The sequence below is a fragment of the Lachnellula hyalina genome (assembly GCF_007821495.1).
Source record: "Lachnellula hyalina strain CBS 185.66 chromosome Unknown contig00155, whole genome shotgun sequence".
In the NCBI taxonomy this organism is placed as follows: Eukaryota; Fungi; Ascomycota; class Leotiomycetes; order Helotiales; family Lachnaceae; genus Lachnellula; species Lachnellula hyalina.
In genome coordinates this window covers 25,118-44,874 of record NW_022157269.1, presented here as the reverse complement: position 1 = coordinate 44,874, position 19,757 = coordinate 25,118, and the positions used below count along the sequence as shown (strand labels likewise).

Sequence of the window (19,757 nt, the reverse complement as noted above, 5' to 3'; positions counted from 1 at the left end):
AGGACACTTTTATGTGGAGTAATATCAGCCGTATCTTTCAATAATAACTTTATACACTGAAAATGTAATTGCAGATACAATTCAAAAAAGTACACAAAGAGGGTCGTCAGACCCACAAGTTGCAGCGACACGTGATATATCGTCTAGCGCGTTATCCGAGACACTTAAGACGCGTCTGCGAAACGGAGTTGAAGTTCGAATTATTCAGCTTCACATCAACAACAGCCCATTGAAATTTACGAGAACAAGATGGCCGCCAACCTGTACCCTCAAGGCATGACCTTGCATAGCATTGGTTATGCAGCTCTTAAATACCCAGAATTACCTCCCGAACTTCCTATCCCCTTGGGAAATCAATTAGGCGTGTTGCAACGAGTAAGTTAATCCAGATGCTGATATTTTCTATATCTTGCAACATTTCTTGGATCATACGCCTTCTTTCCAGTGAATTTGGTGTAGGACGCTCTCATGGATCCTGATTTATTGCTAAAAATCTCCCCGAAGAAGTAAAGCTAATCCCCGACCCCTCTACCAATCCAAATCCGCATCATGGCCCATGTAGCCTCCCAATACCTCCCCGCCCTCCTCGAGTACCAATACAGCGATGCACCACATCTCCACGACCCCACATCATCCCAATACTGGTGCTCTGACGCCTTCACCCTCATCAACTGGCTAACCAGCAACCCCGATGCCGCCGTCGTCGTCGCCAAGCACCCCTCCCTCTTCGCCGACACCGTCTCCAAGCTCCTCAACCCTAACATCCTCACCGAAATGAAGGCCTGCGCCCGCGTAGGCGGCGCATCATTCGAGGCGGACTTCGCAAGCATGCTGCAATTCGTGTCCACGATCCTACTGCGCAAAGAACATCTACCCAGTCCCCCGCACCCTCAGCTCCAGGACCTGGTGCCGAAGCTGAAGGCGTGGAAGAGGAAATACGGCGGGCAGTACATTGCGCGGGTTTCGGATCGCCTGGCGGATCAGATCAAGAGTCCGGACAATGCGGATTTTGCCATAGTGATGAGCTCGCAGAATCAGAATCTAGTGTGTGGGTTTGTGGGGTGTGAGGAGAAGATGAATCTAAATGCTTGCACGAGGTGTAAGATGCAGCGGTATTGTGGGCAGGCTCACCAGAAGAGGGATTGGGGTTTTCATAAGAAGATCTGTCAGAAGGGATTAGCAGAGGACTGAAGAGAGGGAGTTGGCGCTCTTTCGGATCTTGATCATATCTGAATTTGTCATGTATGTAACTCCTGAGAAGCTTAGGACAGCTGGACACCTGAACTTGGATGCATAGTCATATTGCCAAGTCAATCCATCGCAGGATACGCTATACAAAAGCCGTACTAGCCAGTACTTGAAAGCCCCCAAATCAATTCAAACACAGGTGGATTTTGACTTGGCCCCTATGTTCCAATGCTTCCACGACAAGTCTCCAAATCCTGCATCTGTTCCTAAATTCTATGGGTGCAGCCCTCGGCCGCTTCTGGGGGGGGTGCGGGGGCGCAACCCTCGCGAGACTCACAACATCAAACATCCATATCTTCCCTCCCACCAGCTCCGCTAATGCCTTCCAATTCCTCGAAAATCCATTCCGATTCTCCTCTACAAGACACTCTCTCCTATCAAGATCCCAAACATGAGGCGCCAAAGTGCCCGAAAGCAGATGTTCGAGCCAAAACCGCTGGTCCGGATAATATCGCGCCGCCAGCTTCTTGGAGAGCAATCGGAGGGATAAGATTGAGGTGACTGAAAGATACGACGTGATATGAACCAAGATCTCTTCTGGCAAACCATCGAGGCGCGATGTTTTGCTACTCGGATGTCCCGATTCCGGGCCTGCTATCTCAAGTCCCTGAAAATCCAGAGATGCTAGAGATCCGTTTACATCGCGTTTAGACAGAAAGCTTAAAATATAGCTCGTGAGGTCAGGTGCGGTGGAAGGATTGGCGCAGTACTCCTATGGACGCATTGCGTCAATATATTTACAACCAAACAGAAAAAAAGAAAAAGAAAAATAACCGTCCTCTCATTCACACGCTACTCTCACTTACTCACCTCATCATCAGGCTCCGGACTCCAACCAGCCTTCCAACCCAGCACGCTCTGCAACGCCCCAGCACCGAAATACTCATGCCCCCACTCCAGCCCCACGGAGCAGAATTCTTGATTCCCACTATCGCGCATATTTCTCGCATGCTGCGCGCATAGCCCCTCATACACGCTTTCAATCGTCATATTCATTGCTTTATCATCATCGTCATTACGCATCATCTGTTTATCCTGGTGTGCCACAACACGGTCCGCGATCTCGAGGCACGCGTCGTGGATTGGGAATAGCACATCGCCGTTGGCATTGTTGTTGAAGACGCGGAATTCTGCTGTTGTTGCGCTGTTCACGGTAGGGATGCGGAATATGTAGCCGTCTTCTCCTGAAGGTGGGGTTGCGTGGGACGAGATGAAGAATCCTGGAATGGTTGAGTGGTTCTGGGGTCTTTGTAAAGATGTCAGCCCCGAAACGGAAAAAAAATCAAAGGATATATGCATGTGTGTAGTGCAACATACGCGTTTTCAGATGTCAAGGAATCCACAGCGAAGTCTGGGAGAGAGCTATCCCGACCTATCAATCGGTACTTCTCAAGCCACTAGGTATCCAGTTGTTAGTCGAGTCGACCGACGCTCTTTTATTAACTCATCATAACCCCTCTATGTCTGTCTCGTGAGGAGCAAGCTTTAATTACTCCGTACCTCTGCTTTCTTCAACACAGCGAGCAATTCTCCTTCTACACGCGCCGATCCGGTGTTAGCATCGTAAACAGAGTGGTATTCAAATGGACATCCGCAAAGAGGGCAGTATAGGTTTGGTGGGAAGGCCATTTTTGCCTGTGGAAGATTTAAAGTAAGAGCGTCGCTGGGGTCGGTTCCTGATAAGCGATGAAGGGTCGTCCCATGAAGCGCGGGGCAAGTTGCGCTAAATGTTTAGTGGCGGCTCGCTAGATTCAGGGGCTGGGCTACGTAGCTGGCAAGGTGAGAACCGAGCTCTGGGGTTCGTGGGGAAATTCTTGGCTGTTTGGCAATGGTAGATGATGACTGTAAAAGAGAGAGAAACAACTGGTGTTTATAAAACGCTGGAAGCAACGAGGAAGCACAACCATCTATATTATTTAAGTGCTGCTGCCTGGTCTGGCTTACATAAGTTACATGGTACGGTCTAGGCACTCAACGTCCACTCTAAGATTATTAGTTATTAGAAAACGGTGAGGGAAAATGAAGTACAGGGAGAATAAGCGAAGAAAAGGCTATGACTACCCAGGAATATTGAACTTGTTATGTCAGATGACGATGAGCTGAGGCATCTAAATTACTAATGACTTAGTGGAGGGAATGCTCAGTAGTGTAGTAGTGTGAAATTGATGCCATGTCCCGTTGGCATCCTGGTCCAGCTATCTTCCTGGCCGGCTGTTAGAAATGAAAGTCAGTTCTAAGATTTGAATTTGGTTACAGCCATAGGAGGCGAAGCATCTTAATATCTAGATAATATACAGTGTAAGACTTTTCCACACAGCCTCTGACATCTCAACTACTTTCAATTCCAAGCCCTAGATAATCACCTTTATTTCGTAAACGAACATCTGTCTACGACACCTAATTACCCCGAAGACTGACAATGATCCCGTTTCTTTATGTAAGAACCACCAAGATATGTGTATACAAAACCAACGGAAACCGGATGGAATAATCAAAGGGTATCTATATGCTCACTGCCATTGAAACGCCTAATTGGTATAGAAATTGGAGCCAAGCAAACGCCATGCAGAACAATGAAACATGCGCCAGCGTATTTTCTATCGCAAAATTTGTATGAAACATAATGCACAAGTGATGCGTGGATCGTTCAGCATGATAAAATCGTATCCAAATTCCAAAAACCGAATCATGTATCATACACCTGCTTGTCATTTACGGAGTCGGCATCTAAAGTTCTATGACTCAAATGACTTTGCCGTTTGAGATCGTCATCATTGTCCCATGTATTATTGAAAGAACCGAGAAGCATTTTCCAGACGTTGCCGTCGGAAGGTTCATGGTCAATGATGTCCCTATAATAAATAATCCTGTTAGTCTTATTCGAATCCGGAGAGAATGTAAACGCGTGGAAGACCACATACATGGATAAACTCAACTCGAAATCGAGATATTTCATGCGTCTAAGGCCGACTGGATCAGCCCCGAAACTGATGAATTCTATCCCAACCTGTTCTCTCGTCTTTCCAATATCCTCTAACCTTTTAACGAGAAGTCGAATGATCTCGCTGAGATCGCTACCCTTTTCCCAAACTCCATTGGTTAAGATATAGAGGCTAAGCGGTTTGACTTTCTTGAGGTCTTTGCTGAAGCGACTCTTCTTCTTCTCAAATTCGGCTTTGTAGTCTTCGAATAGCCTATTCAAACGCAAGTTGATATCGGTATCCCCTTTGTGTTCTCGTTCCTTCACGAGTTGTACTAACTTTTTCGTTGACTTCCGATCGCTGACTCGATCTCCAGAGACAGTGAAGAGAAGGTCAATGCCATCGTCATCTGTTTCCTTCACTAAATATGACAAAGCTTCAAAGACTTCAACAACGCCTGGACTATCATTGCTCTTGTTCCAGTGAGGCTTCATACTAACAGAATCATCAATCAAGAACACCTAAAAAGGTTAGCGCAAAGCACTCTTGAAGGAAAGGGGGGCGCACGTGATCACGATCCTTGACACGTTCTAAAAGATCCCAGTGCGGCATCTTTTTCTCTCGCGTCCATAGCGTCCAAAATTTATCTTCTTTCCTCTCTTTTTTCCATTTCAAAACATCTTTAATTGACTGAGAGGGCGGCGGCGACCTTGATGGAGGTGGTGTTATTTTCCCAAATTCTGTCTTTGTTTGTCTCCGTCCGCCCCTGCGGGACAGAAGCCTGTTCGGGATCACTCCAGGCTCGTCAAGGCAAACATTATCGGATGATGCTTCGGAAGTCTGTGGGTTGTAGACTTCTTTGATTGGACGATCTGACAATGCACTGAATGGCCGACTATGAGAAGCAGTCTCGTGGGATTTTGCTGGATTACTGGGGGCTTCTACAGCCGAAAGACCATCAGAGTCCGAGTTGTGGGACCGCCGATATTCGTTTCCAGTGCTAATTCGATGATTTAACGGCTTCCGATTTGATAGCATTCCCGCCATCGCACCTGCTGATTGAACATCTAGGACATCGTTCCGTGGAGGCGGGTCGTCTGAGTGGTTACTAGGATGCATGCCACGTGGTATACGGTAAGATGCTGTGTGCTGGGTTGATGACCGAGACCCTGTTCTCTGATGAGATCGATACTGTTCGTCGTCCGGTCGTATCTTTGACGATTCCCAAGTGACCTTTTCAGAGAAGGGAGACATGCCCGAATTTGCAAGGCTCGAAGTTCCTGTCGTTGATTGTGGTCTTCTCAGGGTGTCTCTCGTTGCGACCCTCGATTCAAGCATGGATTCTGGACTGTTACTCCTAATCTCATTGAGGAGAGTGGATTGTCGTTCTAAATTTGCGCCTTCTTCGGAATATTGAAATGGGCCTCTAGGATAATATGAGGTAGGTATCTCAAGCTCATTTACAGTTCTCGATTTCTTACCTGGCGGTAGCTTTGGTGGTGGTGGTGGGGGTGGTGGACCAGCCAGGCTGTCCCTTGGTCTACTCGAAGCTTTCCGGAGGTCTTCGCGTGCCTTTTTAATGAGACGATCTGCCATGAAGTACAGGTTTCGAGCCGTAAATCGTTCGCCAGGTCTCGCCAACATTGCTGGAATCATGTGTTCGAAGACTTTCTGTGTAATGAAGTCTTTCCTGATGAGACCATCGGCACACTTCTCGTGGCATTTATCCACCGATTTCAAAGTGCACACCCCATTGTGGAAACAATCCCCGTCTCTGAAGTCACCGATTTGACTTGTCTCGGCTGCGCGTTCCCGGCGGTACTCCAATACCCCATGATGTCCATTTACAAGCCATCGCCCTGCCTCGCTAAATATACATCCGAGAGACCACAGGTCAGCATCTGGGCCTATTGGAAGTTTGTGGTTATGCGCGCCAGCTGGCCTGTAAAGTTCTGGTGCACCTAGGTATGAATTCAGCTACACGTACTACCCTTCATAAAAGATAGGAGCTACCAACCATATGTGCGAGTGCCAGACTCGGAAGTTGTCATGGAACGTTTCTGCTTCGGCTTGAAATTGCTAATTCCGAGATCTGCAAGCTTGAACTGGAAGTCGTGCGCGTTCGTGGACCCGTTGCTCAAAACAAGAATATTCGTCGGCTTCACGTCGTGATGACACCTAAGCAGGTCGTTAGCGATGTATCAGATTGACTTTGGGTGTGTCAAAATCAAGCTCGCCCTTGGAATATCTGGGGTCCACGCGCAGTCGTTGGCTCGACTTCATGTATTCCTCGCAAAGCATCAATCATCTTGAATAGACGTTCCCAGAACTTTATGACTTCCTCCCCGTCCCTAGGTGGTGCTTGTTTTTCGAAATAACTCTCCAGTGTTCCCTCGTCGGCATATTCAAGGAGTATGTTATACGAGTCTCCTCTGGTGAAGTTGCCATAGAAGCCTATAATGTTGGGGTTAGATCTCATCTTCCCGAAAGCAGCAACTTCCGTCTGATAGTATCTCTCGGCATCTTTCGTGGAATATTGTTTAAGAACGAATCGACTCGCAGCAGTTTCTAAACCCTACTAGGTATTAGAAGAATCGCAGAATCAATCTAGCCTTTTTGGGCTTACTTGTCTTCTTTCTTTTTCTGGGAGCAGTTTATTGTAACATGGGTGGACGTGAATGAGCGAGAGGTTTGCGCTGATGCCAGATTGAAGAGTCTTTTTGAAGGTGATCGGCAAGACTGTCTTGGAGTCAAAATACTGGTCTGAAGTAGCTGGAGGTAATGGCGGGGCGCAGAAGGCCCATTGATGTTTACAGAAATTTTCCAAAAAGTCTGAGTGATTGTCGCCTACGGGCCAGTGCTGTGGTGGGGTTTTCGGGTCAAATGGTAGCTTTGCATCGTTGAGAGAGCCGTGGCGCGTAAAGTACTTGATATAAGGTCCTTTGTTGATCTTCAGGAGAATTGAGAAGACTGCCACGTAATCTGGGATGATATCTGTTGGGATGAACCCATCGCTATCGTCAAACAACACGTCGATAATTCCGTTTAGCTTCTGGTTATTGTTGTCGGTCAGATAGTTCTGAAGATCGTTCATTACCATGAATGGGCGAGTGCTAGCGGGGGATTTTTCGGGATCAAAGACTTCCAAAGTGTGTTGTCGGTTCATCCAGGACTGGAAACCTTGGATAACTTTCTCGTAGTTGCGTTGACCTCGTGGACTTGTCATTTGGTCAACATGTCAGTTGTTTGAGCAACAACAGAACGAACGAGTTCAGGGAAGTGGAACCTTGCGTGAGCATAACAGCAAAGTTCCTAGCCTTAAATTGTCGGCTTGTTTTAGGAAGATATAGCCGGAGAGCCTCGTCGGGGCTGGGTGCAGCAGGGCATATGAATAGGTATCTTCGGCGACACTGCCTAGGAGGAGATGGAAAGAAGAAGAAAACAGAAAGTAGCTAAGGAGGGGTACATAGCCAAGCGAGCCAGTATAGTATCGACCGCAGGGGGTGTGGGGTGGAGCATTAGAACAGCTGAATCTGCTGCATCTCTTGCATCGTAGTGCTCATGGCTCAGCCACAATAGCAGGGGTTTTCACTCCGACACCAGGCAGAATATGGGCGAAATTTCTGTCTGGAATTTTGGGTTGATGTTGAACGAACTGAATCGCGGTTCAGTTATACTATGATTGCTGCTAGGTGCATCGCGAATGTTATCGCTAACCTGAATAATATAGGCCGTGGCGGACGATAGAAAGTAAATAGCAGAGTACCCAACAAGCCTTCTTCTCTACTTTTGGCCTCGTGTCCCTTCCCCTCAATTTTATCTGTGGGGGACTCGCACCTGCTTTCACGGGACGCTAGTGCACCTAGGAGCGCATTTGCCTGTCGGCGAGCTAAGAGATCACTAGAGACTCCTTGAATATTTCAGATACTCTGGAAGTTTAGCGCTGTCAAGACTTCTCTGTTTGAGCTAACCAGCGTTTCTACCTTCCTATCCTTCGGATCCTTCCAAGCTTTTGCCCTCTGGAGTGGAAAGTAAAGCTACGCCAGCCAGAAAGATTAGAGAATGAAGATATCTATAATGAGTTAAGAAAGCAAGAAATATGGGACTGGAGAGCTGGATAGGAGTGCTAGCTCAGAGTGGAAGGGTAAAAAATATAATAAAGAATCTAAACGTGAAGACGACACCTTTTTGACTCGTCCTCTTAGATTTAAATCTCCACTTAATGATTAGTCTGATAGGTGATATTTTATAGGTCTATACCACTTTCAACCTATAGACATAAACCTTTAATAGTTAAGCTTACTTTAAAATTCCTAAATTTGATCCATTAGAAAGCTAGAAAGCTTATACCTGCGAGTTGTGATAATTATTAGAACGCTCTCTGGCGCTCCTTTGTTAGTATTAGGCCTAGAAAAATCAGAAAGCAAGATTGAAGATATATCACTAAAAGGATGGCTATAGGAAAGTTTCCACCTTCTTATCCCGCCTGGTGGGATGAGAAGGTTGAATCGTTGGGGCCAACATATCCTACATATATAAAGTCAAATTCGTATCGCCATCTTCTAGTCTATATCTAGCTAGTGATGTTATAACTCGTAAGTCTGTAAAGAAACTTTAAATCAAAAAATCTATTCGACCCAGGATAACTAAAGCATTTAAAAGTCCTCCTGATGGCAGTCTTGACAGCGCTGTAAGGCATTCATTGTGTTACATTCCTATCCTACTCTCTGCTCATCCTCTCCTGTTCAACCAGCGATAAACCAGGTACCATGCCGCAAAAGTAACCGCCATAAGCGGGATAGTAATCGCAAGATACAGCTCCAATGCACCAAGTTGAAAAATCTTTCCACTTGTTTTAGATTCTGCTTGAAAATGGATGATATCAGTGCTCATTATTGTCTTCGTGTTTAGTCTTAGTGTTAGTAGATTTTCCTGAGCTATAGACGTCAAAGAAAGCTACAACGCTTAAGAGATAGATAGGAGGCTCACTGAGATAAATGTCCCCGGCAGAAAAAACAATGTTACGAGTGTGATTATCCTCATAGAGACGGTTTCTTCTTTTGTTTTCTGGGCAATAACATGCATTTGTTCAGTCATATCTTCCATCCGCTTTGCCGAAAATTGAGATTTCATAGCAAGGTCATTGCTTGCTTCGATGCTACAATGCTTGAGTATACCATATAGCTAGATTATATTAGCAAATGTGCAATCTGCGCACTAGGATTGAAATGTCGTTACTTACAAGACTTTTTCGCTCACCAAGAAGACGTTGAAAGTTCTGCGTTCTGGATCGCTGCCTTCGCAGATCGACAGTGATACTTGAAACACGTTTTTCAAAACGAGCAAACTCTCTTTTACAACCAGTTTTAATATCTTCGGGAAAGTCGTCGTCCTCCATTATCGATTGGTAATGGCCCCGCAATTCCTCCAAGACATCAATATTTGCTTCAAGAACTAGAAAGACCTCGTTTGCGCATTCTTCAAGATATTGAACTTGTTGAAAATCGCCAAATGTAAACCTGTCATCATCCTGGTCTTTATCATTCCGAATGGCCCCCGGCATACCGGGAGGAAGCTTGGGAGGTGGAGGTGGTCTGCCAGGAGTTGAGATAGGCTCACTCGGTTGTGGGAATGAGGGCTTGAATTGCTGCTTTTCCATGTCCAGATTTCCCTTGCTAGACCATGTTGACCATGAGCCTGTATTTCTTGATGCTTTCGTGAAATTTGAAATTTGCCGGAAAACGGACAGCGATGACTGCTTGGTGATTTGTCGAGGCGGTTCTGCAATTGGAGTTGGCTTCTTTGTTATTGGTATTGCCAAAGAATTCAGCGTTGCATTTCGAAGTTTCTCCTCGAGGTCGTTAAGATACCAGCGCCATTCCTCATCGCACCAATCGCAGATAGCTAGGTGCGTGGCCAGAGTCGAGGAAAATGAACTAGCTGTGGTTTCGAAAGATTTCAAACTTTCTTTACTCCTTGTCGCTGAGACGGTCGCAGCTTCAATCCGATTTTTTAGGAGCTGGTTACCTTTGATCACAGTCCAGAACGATTTTCCTGTCTCCACATCAAATGAGTGATAGACAGCTACTTGGCGAATAGACCAAGGCATCTTGGGGTTGCTGTTTGAACTTTCGACTGATTTTAAATTATAACACAGTCGGACATCGCGGCCAGATCTACCTAACGAGGGAATACTCAACCCTTCATCCGACACAAGCAGCCGAATTCCCTCTCGAAATCCACTGAAATGAAAGTCTTGCATATTTTCTTGATCTCCAAATGGGAAAACGAAGTCTAAAAAGGCGGGCATTACTTGATGGTGTGTGAAGGTACATTCCAACATTTCCTTGCTTAGTTTGAGATGTGCTCGTGAATGAGGAGAGTGGATGAAGCTGTTCGTTCAAGTTCAGCTTAGAGCTTAGAGAGGAAATTGGGGCTTACATGAATCTGCATCTTGGATCATCATGATCGTATAGCTGGCTCCCCCCCTGAAGTCGGCCATTCAACTGGAAGACATTCGAAACGCAGGTAGATTGAAATTCTAAGAGTTTTAAGATCAATATACCATAGACTTGCAGGTATATCTCATCGTGTCGCTAACGTACCTTGAACACAATCATCAAATTCTAAAATGTCAACAGCCGCTTCGCCATCTTGAACAAAGAGCCTCCCTTTCTGCTTCTGGAGTCTGTCGAAGTAGCGTTCCAAGTGGTGCAATTGAGATTCCGGATTGATGATATTTGTAGGAAACGATGAGGATTGCAGACATGAAATCGTAAGCAATTCCTCACCTGAAAGTGGAAGTAGCATGCCTGGAACTGAGTTCAAGATATGGACTAAACTCTGAAAATCCGAACAAGCGCAGTAGCTCGAATAGTGTCATTTAAATCATGAGTATATTGCTTATATGTTTTATCCGTCGTTGCAAAAATATGAAAGAGCCTCACTAATAATCAGGCCAAAAGAGGACACGGTGAGAAAGAGCCCAGGTGACAAGTTCTTCGGGCGATAATGAAGAATGCCAAGGATTGATTCCATGCACCCACCCACCTCTGGGTTAAGCCACCACACCCCCCATCCTATGCATGAGCTTGCCACGTCGACGATCAAGAAAGGCTCCACGATCTAAGAACTACAAAAACTCTAACGATTGCATGTTCGCCTTCTAATAAACCCCCAGGAATTGGAAAACCAAAAAAGCATTTCAAAAGGCTTGTTTACATGCCACCATAAGTTTAAGTTCTCGTGCCATGTCCGGCTCAACTGCCACTACCGCTTGCTGGAGTGTCTGGGATTCTTCTTCGTAGAAGGCTCTCTCGCTGCCCCTAGTTACACATGTGTCAGCCTCAATCCACATTTGCGGGTGCATGCTATAAGTGTGACCTACCTCAGACAAAACCTGCGGGACCCAAAATTTGTACCGATCACTGGACATCTGAAAAAGAATGTTAGTGTGTCTCTAATTTTCTCACTCAAAGCTAAACATCAACTCAGTATTTGGTACAGCCAATTGGAAGCTGGAGTACACTCATTGAATACGTAAGAATGAAGGAAGTCATACCTCGGTATAAAAGTCATAGTAACCAAATGTCTCCTGAAGGAATCCATTCACAATCTCTTCCGTTAGGTGATACGCAGGAATGTAGTCCCACAGGGCATTGTTCCAGCTATACAAATTGGTGGCCATTGTGAGGGTGTGGAGTGATGATGATCAGCTGGATATTCAAGGCGGAGTCAAAAGAAAGGAACTCTCCGACTGTCTTGGAAATTGAGGCACAATTGATTGAGGCTCAGCGAGGTTGAAAACTATGGAGTAGAAACTAATATATACCAATACGAGGATATTAAATTGTTTATCTTTGCCAGACCGCCATTTGGGCGAGAAAGTCGATGCCTGTAAGGCAATTTGATGCCTCGTTGAGAGGGCGAGGTTATATGCAGTGCGATAACTGAAAGTGACGCCCCTGAGCATCCACGTTCGAAAAAAACAGGGTTTCCTCGAATTAACGGTCTCTATAATCTGCAACATTTTCACCGAAACATTTTTGTCGCCCCTCCAAATTACTTGAGGCTCTGGTCCTTACCGTCTAAAACAAGGCTGTCGATCATGGTTCGAGGTTAAAACCTAACATGCCATGTAAGCACCGCAATGAGATGTGCAAACTAAGCCAACAATGCCTTGATGTTGTGTGCCCTCCAAGCTGACTTTTCAAGACATTAAGGGGGGCGAGAAATCAGGGCGTCCGATGAAAATTTCGTGCACACTCCCCACTTCGAGCGTACACCTGGAGGATGCGGCTCTGTGGTAAACTGTCAGCTGTTCAAGAGATTGGTAACACACCGCAGATATAATTCTTGAACTTTTGAATGCAGATTCTGCAATGTCCAATCGGGCCATGACAACACTTGTGTGGGGAGAAGTTTTCTATTGGCTATATAGATAGATGTAAGGCTCTAGCATCCTTCTTATCTCTTCGACCAACAGGCAAATATAGCAGGAAAAGAGTGCGCCCTAGAATTTGCACTTGATACAGAATGTAGCAGGTCATGGCATAGAAAAGCATACCCTACCAACACACCGCCCTACGCGCTACAAGTTTCAAATAGAGCCACGGAATGCTTTTACTCTCAAGGCTCCAACATGCCTTGTTTCTCAATTCAAGTATCTGGGCGCAAGGAGAAAAGCCGTCCTGGATTTCTAAAGCCCCAAACCATCGTAAATTAATACACAAGAGGGAAAAGGAGTAAAATGAGGCTCAAAATGCAAGGCTGCGGCACAGTCCCTTGCGTATGTGTACACGCAATGGTCACCCCAGAGGAGGCTGAGATACCGAATATAGCAGGCGCAGTGTATTCGGTAAGAACGAGCTGCGCAGTGGTTGCCTTATAATGGAGAGTGCCCCCAAGCTTTGGGTGGATGTGCAACTTTAAGTTTGCAGAGCAACTACACCCCGAGGCAAACCTCGAAAGGTGAAAACAATAACTCGAACCTCTCTTTACTGGTGCAACGGAGATTCAATTCACATTGCCTCGAGGTTGCAAAATAAAGATACAACGAAGTCTGAAATCGAGTAGGTTTCCTTTCTTGATACAATGGTTGAACCAAAATAGCGGGCACTTGAAAGCATTCTTCGCCTTTCTCGGGAATTGGTGAGTACCCAAGGCAGGTTCCTTAGCACAAGCGACATCTAGAACGAGCTTTGGTGATCCCGTAACATCCTCTCGACGAGAGCGTTAGCGAAATATCCTAGATGGCGGCTGGAGTGAGGTACGGCTTTAGTGCTGTTTGCAGAATGAATCAGATATTGAAATATCAAGAGAAGCTCAGAAGCGGCACTCGCCGTTCAAAACAAAGTGTGTTTATGAAATGTTCATCTCATTGTCTCAAGCTCCACTACCGTAACTCTTAACGCGACTAAAAAAGAATGCCTTATCATTCCGCAGCGTAAACTCCCCCGTATCATCGGTTAGAAGGTTATAACTCCAGAAGCCTTGCCACACCAATTTGTTGTTCCTTGCGCCCTTCCCGGAACTGCCCAGAGAGAGTTTCATTCGATAGGTATACTTCTGATTCACGCCCTCAGTCTCGACAAATAAAATACCTTCTGCGTCTTTAAGATCCGCGTCTGGGTTATCGGCGACTGTTGATAGTCTCCATCGTCCACGCAAAGCGTTCTGCATGACTATCGAAGGGAGGTAGGCAGAGCCTCCACCTCGGTGTGTATCTTGCAGCTCTTTCGTGAGATGGTGCACTACATCGGCCGGCTCTTCTGTCGTCAAGAGACTGATAACCGTTCCGTCTCGGAAGAAGCGCAGATATCGGTAATAAGTGACGATATGCACCGGGTTGTGCCACGTAACATGCGATATAGTACCCTGACCCGGTCTGATATAATTGACCGTACTGATATAGCAACCGTTGAAGCGGATCCTCGGACGGAAACGAAACATCTGCTGCCATGAAGACGAATACGCGGGGAGCAAGACATCAGTAATGGCCTCCTTGCTTAGCGGCATGGGGGCTTCCTCGTCTTCGGAATCGCCCGGATCTAGGATATGGTCTTCTTGTAGTGGACCTCCGAGGACTTCTCGCTGCCACGAATAGTGCATAACGCCGAATCCGACTTCGGATCCCACGCATATCCGCTTCCAAATTTGCTCCTCAGTAAGGACTAAGTAGGCTATTCGTTTGCAGACTTGGGCCAGTCTGACGAAAGATCCTACATCTCGGATAGCTACCTCTTTGAAGATGTGGATTGCTAATTCATCTGGCAGCTCTGCTAAAGGACATGGGAGAGTTGGGGTTCCTTCTACAGCTGGAGGTGCAGACTCTATGGTGAGGCCGGAAAAGCTTGCAATAAGTTCTTTGAGTGATTGTGGAGGCCCGTCTAGGGAGTGGTGGGCGGTACTGGGTACTGTGACTGAGGCATTCGATGGGTTTGGATTGGTAGGTTTCGGTACGAAAGAAGATGGAGGGAAATGCTTGTTTTTGTACTTTTGGTCAACCCGGTGGTCCATCTACATAACGAGTCAGTTGTGTTCCATATGGAGATAAATTTCAGCTTACACGAAAGGCTTTCCGGTAGAGATTTAAACTGTCCCCTAGACTGCCCTGGTTCTCCCTCTCTACCGCCTTCTCATAGTGTTCCAGAGCAGATTGTGGTTCATTACTCGCAGACTTGGAGCTCTCGCCGGCTTCGCCATCAAACGTGCGTGGGGCATCAAGTCCAGAGAACGTAGGAGATTCAACTTGATCGTGTTCTTCTGAGGTTTTCGAGGATCTTCGTGCAGATGTTTGTGTAGTAAGTCGAGGTCTGCGGGGTTCTTTATAGGGACCTGTTGGTTTGGAGGGGTCTTGGACTTTGGCGGAAACTTCTTCTCGCCATTTCCGCCGAAACGCTTCTAACTCGGGGTTTGCTTCTTCCATTCTTATCCCGTATTGTGCAGTCTATAAAAAGTTCATGAAAGAAAACAAGGATTTTGGTGGTTGAGTTCAAGAGATGTCGTCCATAAATGTTTATATCTTATCGCCGCCCCTAAAGATGCTAGGCAAGCTAAATACCCTAAATGTGGGGGGTCTTCCAGGGATTCTCGGTGTATTCTAGCGCTATCGGAGCTCGGCCTTTACTGGACTGGTAAATTATATACATTTTCAGCGTCATGGATTTTTACTTTCTCTTAGTCCACAAAGCTTCAACAAACGACCAACAAACGCGTATATCAGTATCACCAGCTATCCCGCATCCAACTGTATCTCGACAATACAATCCACACAAACTTCTCGTCGATGACCACCCATTGGGCCAACGACGGCCAAGCGGACAAAGAGCTCGCCACCACTTTTGCAAAGGATACAACTTGGGGAGGTCAAGGTCAACGGCACGATAGAATACACGGCGATGACCCAATTCCCGGAGTCGAAGAAACGATAGCCATGTCTGGTGACGTGTCTGGCGATAGCGAAGATGTCGAGGTTGGCCTTACTGCCGGGCAGAAGATGCTGTCTGCCATGTCCGGCAGCTTGTTGACTTCGATATTGGGTAAGTGAAGTAATAATACATGCGTTTGCGCCCGCTGATAGTCGGAATAGTTACCCCTCTCGATGTTGTCCGGGTTCGATTACAGTCGCAGCCAACGCAGTCACCACTCACGAGTATACGGACGCTTGCCTTGAATTCCTCGCAGTCAATCAACAACCTGCCGCCGAATCTCGGAGTAACGGCTTGCTGTCGCGAGGTTTTCTTTGCCACCAACAATACCGAATTTTGTATGGCGGCGACGAAGATTGGGGATATGAATTCAGGAATAGGAGCGGCGCAATGTGCGGTGGAAGAGACACAGCAGAGAACTTTCAACTCAACATTCGATGGACTACGGAAGATTGCGCGGAATGAAGGGGTTACAACGTTATGGCGAGGTCTTTCTCCAACATTGCTCATGACGGTACCGGGGAACATCATATATTTCACAGGCTATGATTGGCTTCGATTCCATAAGCAGAGTCCCATCAGTCGATATGCCTCTGATAATTCTGCGCCACTCGTCGCTGGAGCGGTGGCTAGGATACTTGCTGCTGGAGTAGTAAGTCCGATTGAGATGTTCCGGACGAGGATGCAGGCTAGTCGAACTACTGGAGGTGGTCACTTTGCGGAGACTGTGAAAGGAATCGGAGAAATGGTTGCTAGTCACGGATACACTTCCCTGTGGCGTGGTCTTACCCTAACACTTTGGCGGGACGTCCCGTTCTCCGGGATCTACTGGTGGGGATATGAGAGCATCAGAGGAGCCTTGACAGAGGCTCGGGAGCGAGGACGAGGACGTGATCTTCGCACCGAAAGTTCTAGATCTCGTGCGAGGAGCAGGTCCCAGAGTCGGGAAAACCATACCGCAACTTTCACGGATAGTTTTATTGCTGGTGCAACATCTGGAGCCGTTGCATCCATTATAACGATGCCCTTTGATGTGGGCAAGACACGGCGGCAGGTTTACGTGGAACCAGGAACTACCCCAGCTGGAGTTGAAAAGATCTTGGCTCCTGAAGAGAGATCAATGCCTCGATTTCTCTGGCACATTTTCAAGACGGAGGGATTTTCCGGTCTTTGGAGGGGGTGGATTCCAAGGACATTGAAAGTTGCTCCGGCATGTGCAATCATGATTAGTTCTTACGAAGTTGGGAAGAGAACATTTAGAAGCGTGAATGAGCGGGCGGAACGGAAAAAGGGGGCGATATGAACTGCTACACAACTCCACTCTGTATATTTTGGGGCGTTGCGAGGGGTTGGAGCACGCATGAAGGTTGGGTGTTTGCTTTTTCATAGCGATTTAGGCGTTGCTAAAAAGTATGAGTATGATAGATAATAGCATAGATGTTACAGTAATATAATACCCTGATACTTATCATGAAATACTTCCAATCAAGTCTCGCGCTTCCATTGGCTGCACGCTCGGACCTGACATCGCGTACCCCTGCCAAAACCACTTAACGCGCTCGCGTTCCAACGCCGCAAGTCTTCACGCAAACCAAAATCCAACCTCCTTCTCCACCCTCCCCACATCACATCCACATCCACCTTCACTTCCTTAAACACACCATTTTCCCTCCCTCCCACCAAACCTCCAAACTGTCTCTCATCCTCCTCTTCCGTAGACCCCATACACTCACAATCATGTCCCTAAAACGCAAAGCAAGCAACGTGCCTCTCTCAGACACAGCGAAAAAGCCCAAAGCGAATGGGTCCATTACGTCGTTTTTCGGTGGCCCGAAAACAGTCCCCGGAGATGCTGCGGCCAAGAACTCGACCGGTGCCTGTCTTCCAGCTATGAAATTCAATAAAGACGCTTGGGTCAAGACGTTGACGCCGGAGCAGAAGGAATTGTTGCAGTTGGAGATTGACACGCTGCATGAGAGCTGGTTGAAGGAATTGAGAGATGATATTATGAGTCGGGAGTTTTTGGAGTTGAAGAGGTTTTTGAAGAGTCAGATTCAGGGGGGTAGGAAGGTGTATCCGCCAATGGAGGATGTTTATTCTTGGTTTGTTCCCTATTTTTCTTCTCCCTCTTCCTTCCCTCCATTATCAAAAAAACCCCTTCCACAGCTTTCAAACTTGCATCAAAACTAACCCTGAAGAAATAGGTCCCGTCACACACCCCTCAACACAGTCAAAGCCGTCATCCTCGGCCAAGACCCCTACCACAACACGCACCAAGCCCACGGCCTCGCCTTCTCCGTGCGCGCCCCCACGCCCGCTCCCCCGAGTTTAAAAAACATCTACATAGCGCTCGCGCGCGACTACCCCACCTTCACCCCGCCGCCCAACAAACTCGGCGACCTAACACCCTGGGCGGACCGCGGGGTTTTGCTGCTCAACACGTGTCTAACGGTAAGGGCGCACGAGGCTAATAGCCATGCGAATCGCGGCTGGGAGAAGTTCACGCAAAGGATTATTGAGGTCGTGGCGGCTAAGCGCATGGGCGTCGTGTTTTTGGCGTGGGGCACGCCGGCGGGGAAGAGGGTGGTTAAGGTGGATCGGAAGAGGCATGAGGTGCTGCAGGCTGTGCATCCTAGTCCGCTTAGTGCTAGTCGGGGGTGGTTTGATTGTGGGCATTTTAAGAAGTGTAATGAGTGGTTGGAGGGACGGTACGGGGTTGGTGCTGGGGTGGATTGGGATTTAGGGGGGAAGAAGAAGGAAGAGAAGGAGGAGGTTGTGGGGGTTGTGGCAGAGAAGGAGGGGGTTGTGGAGAAGGATGTGGAGGTGCAGAAGAAGGGGCTGGAGGCTGCGATTGAGGATGATGAGTTTGAAGACGAGGACGCGTTGGCTGCTATGTTGGAGGAAGCGGAGAAGGGTGTTTAATGTCTTACGAAGTACATACTCTCCCCATCATATCACAGGTCTCTTTTGTCTTGTCGGAGTTGACGGGTTAGCGATTAATATGAACAAAATTTCTCAATACTACAAAGCCAATACGTCTTCTATTGCTCATTTGTCACATACACACCGCATCAGCTATCACCCCTCCACCCCTTTCCCCCCAAACCCCAATACAAACAACCCACCCACCCTAACTCTTCTGAGCATCATGTCCCCAATTCTTCAAGCTCTTATAACTTTTACTCCCCGTATCCCGCTTCGCCTTCTCCTCCTGCGCCAAATGACGCTTACAGTACGCGACGACTTTTCTCATGTGTGGTAGATCGTCTACTCACACTCAATTTTAGCCCTATTTTCGCCTTGCTTCCACCCCACAAATCCACCGGACTTCATTTGTACAATGCGGCATAGATAGGTAAGTACGCACCTTCATCATACCCCCCTGGATCTTTCTTTGGATTCTTCTTTAGGATTTCTACGATTTTACGTCCACTGCCAAGCAAAGATTAATATGTTGAGGTTAGAATTGGGGTAGGTGGATGGGTAGGGGGAGGAGTACGAATCGTGACCGATAGTTTCTCCACTCCCGTCTTCTTTGGCCCAGCCTGAGGATGTAGAATCGGGGGATTCGAGCCAGGTTTCTAGATCTGAGGGAGTCATGTTTATGAGGGTGTTGAATTCTCTGTTTGGTTCTTGTTAGTGGATTTGGATTATTGATTAGTTGATGGGGAAGGGGGGAGGGTAGGGGCAGACGGACTTGATTACTGTTTCGTTGTCTTTGACCATTTTTGCTGGCTGGTGGGTTGGATGAGATGAGGGGGGGTGATTGTTGGGTTTGTGCAGAAGAGGGGGATATGGGTGTGTGGTTTTATGTTTATGGGTAGTAATGAAGGGGGTTTGATATGAAGTGATTGGGAGGGTAGTAAGTAGTCTTTGACGTCATGACTACAAGTATGTAGGGATTTCTTTCGTAAGTAGGTAGAAGCAGTTATTTTTACTACCTAACTAAGCTAAACTAACGTTAGATAGTAGAGAGGGCTTGATGACAGCTTAAGGAATAGAGTAGAATTTATAATAATATGAGTCACGTGACTCTCACTCCTTTTTCTTAGGGCAGTCCGTACCAGATGCTGGTAGTAACCGATGTATTTGTTCATGGGTTTTGTTTACCTCGTATATAAAGATCATCGCTTGAATGATCGGAGAATGATATATACCT

The 19,757-nt window shown here is 46.9% G+C and overlaps 7 protein-coding genes across 7 annotated transcripts; 3 read left to right on the top strand and 4 right to left on the bottom strand.

Annotated features, from left to right (window-relative positions):
• Nucleotides 1-249: 249 nt before the first annotated feature.
• On the top strand, nucleotides 250-1,191 carry LHYA1_G007268 (uncharacterized protein; the record flags this gene model as incomplete). Its single annotated transcript, XM_031152198.1, has 2 exons — nucleotides 250-379; nucleotides 563-1,191. The coding sequence occupies 2 exons, from the start codon at nucleotides 250-252 to the stop codon at nucleotides 1,189-1,191; spliced, it is 759 nt and encodes a 252-aa protein (XP_031002701.1).
• A 2,743-nt stretch (nucleotides 1,192-3,934) lies between these two features.
• wis1_1 (Protein kinase) lies at nucleotides 3,935-7,395 on the bottom strand (the record flags this gene model as incomplete). Its single annotated transcript, XM_031152197.1, has 5 exons — nucleotides 3,935-4,690; nucleotides 4,737-6,130; nucleotides 6,187-6,347; nucleotides 6,500-6,744; nucleotides 6,796-7,395. 5 exons carry the CDS (start codon nucleotides 7,393-7,395, stop codon nucleotides 3,935-3,937), a joined length of 3,156 nt encoding a protein of 1,051 aa, XP_031002704.1.
• Nucleotides 7,396-8,900: 1,505 nt separating this feature from the next.
• Nucleotides 8,901-10,765, bottom strand: LHYA1_G007266 (uncharacterized protein; the record flags this gene model as incomplete). Its single annotated transcript, XM_031152196.1, has 4 exons — nucleotides 8,901-9,068; nucleotides 9,159-9,353; nucleotides 9,412-10,561; nucleotides 10,611-10,765. Coding segments are annotated over 4 exons (1,668 nt in total), but the record flags the coding sequence as incomplete, so codon positions are not given.
• Nucleotides 10,766-13,553: 2,788 nt separating this feature from the next.
• On the bottom strand, nucleotides 13,554-15,096 carry pof7 (F-box protein; the record flags this gene model as incomplete). Its single annotated transcript, XM_031152195.1, has 2 exons — nucleotides 13,554-14,687; nucleotides 14,737-15,096. 2 exons carry the CDS (start codon nucleotides 15,094-15,096, stop codon nucleotides 13,554-13,556), a joined length of 1,494 nt encoding a protein of 497 aa, XP_031002702.1.
• A 360-nt stretch (nucleotides 15,097-15,456) lies between these two features.
• On the top strand, nucleotides 15,457-16,901 carry slc25a39 (Solute carrier family 25 member 39; the record flags this gene model as incomplete). The annotated part of the gene is made up of 2 exons (XM_031152194.1): nucleotides 15,457-15,709; nucleotides 15,760-16,901. 2 exons carry the CDS (start codon nucleotides 15,457-15,459, stop codon nucleotides 16,899-16,901), a joined length of 1,395 nt encoding a protein of 464 aa, XP_031002703.1.
• A 434-nt stretch (nucleotides 16,902-17,335) lies between these two features.
• Nucleotides 17,336-18,520, top strand: ung1 (Uracil-DNA glycosylase; the record flags this gene model as incomplete). The annotated part of the gene is made up of 2 exons (XM_031152193.1): nucleotides 17,336-17,700; nucleotides 17,803-18,520. 2 exons carry the CDS (start codon nucleotides 17,336-17,338, stop codon nucleotides 18,518-18,520), a joined length of 1,083 nt encoding a protein of 360 aa, XP_031002708.1.
• Nucleotides 18,521-19,021: 501 nt separating this feature from the next.
• On the bottom strand, nucleotides 19,022-19,324 carry LHYA1_G007262 (uncharacterized protein; the record flags this gene model as incomplete). Its single annotated transcript, XM_031152192.1, has 2 exons — nucleotides 19,022-19,220; nucleotides 19,296-19,324. The coding sequence occupies 2 exons, from the start codon at nucleotides 19,322-19,324 to the stop codon at nucleotides 19,022-19,024; spliced, it is 228 nt and encodes a 75-aa protein (XP_031002709.1).
• Between the last annotated feature and the right edge of the window lie 433 nt (nucleotides 19,325-19,757).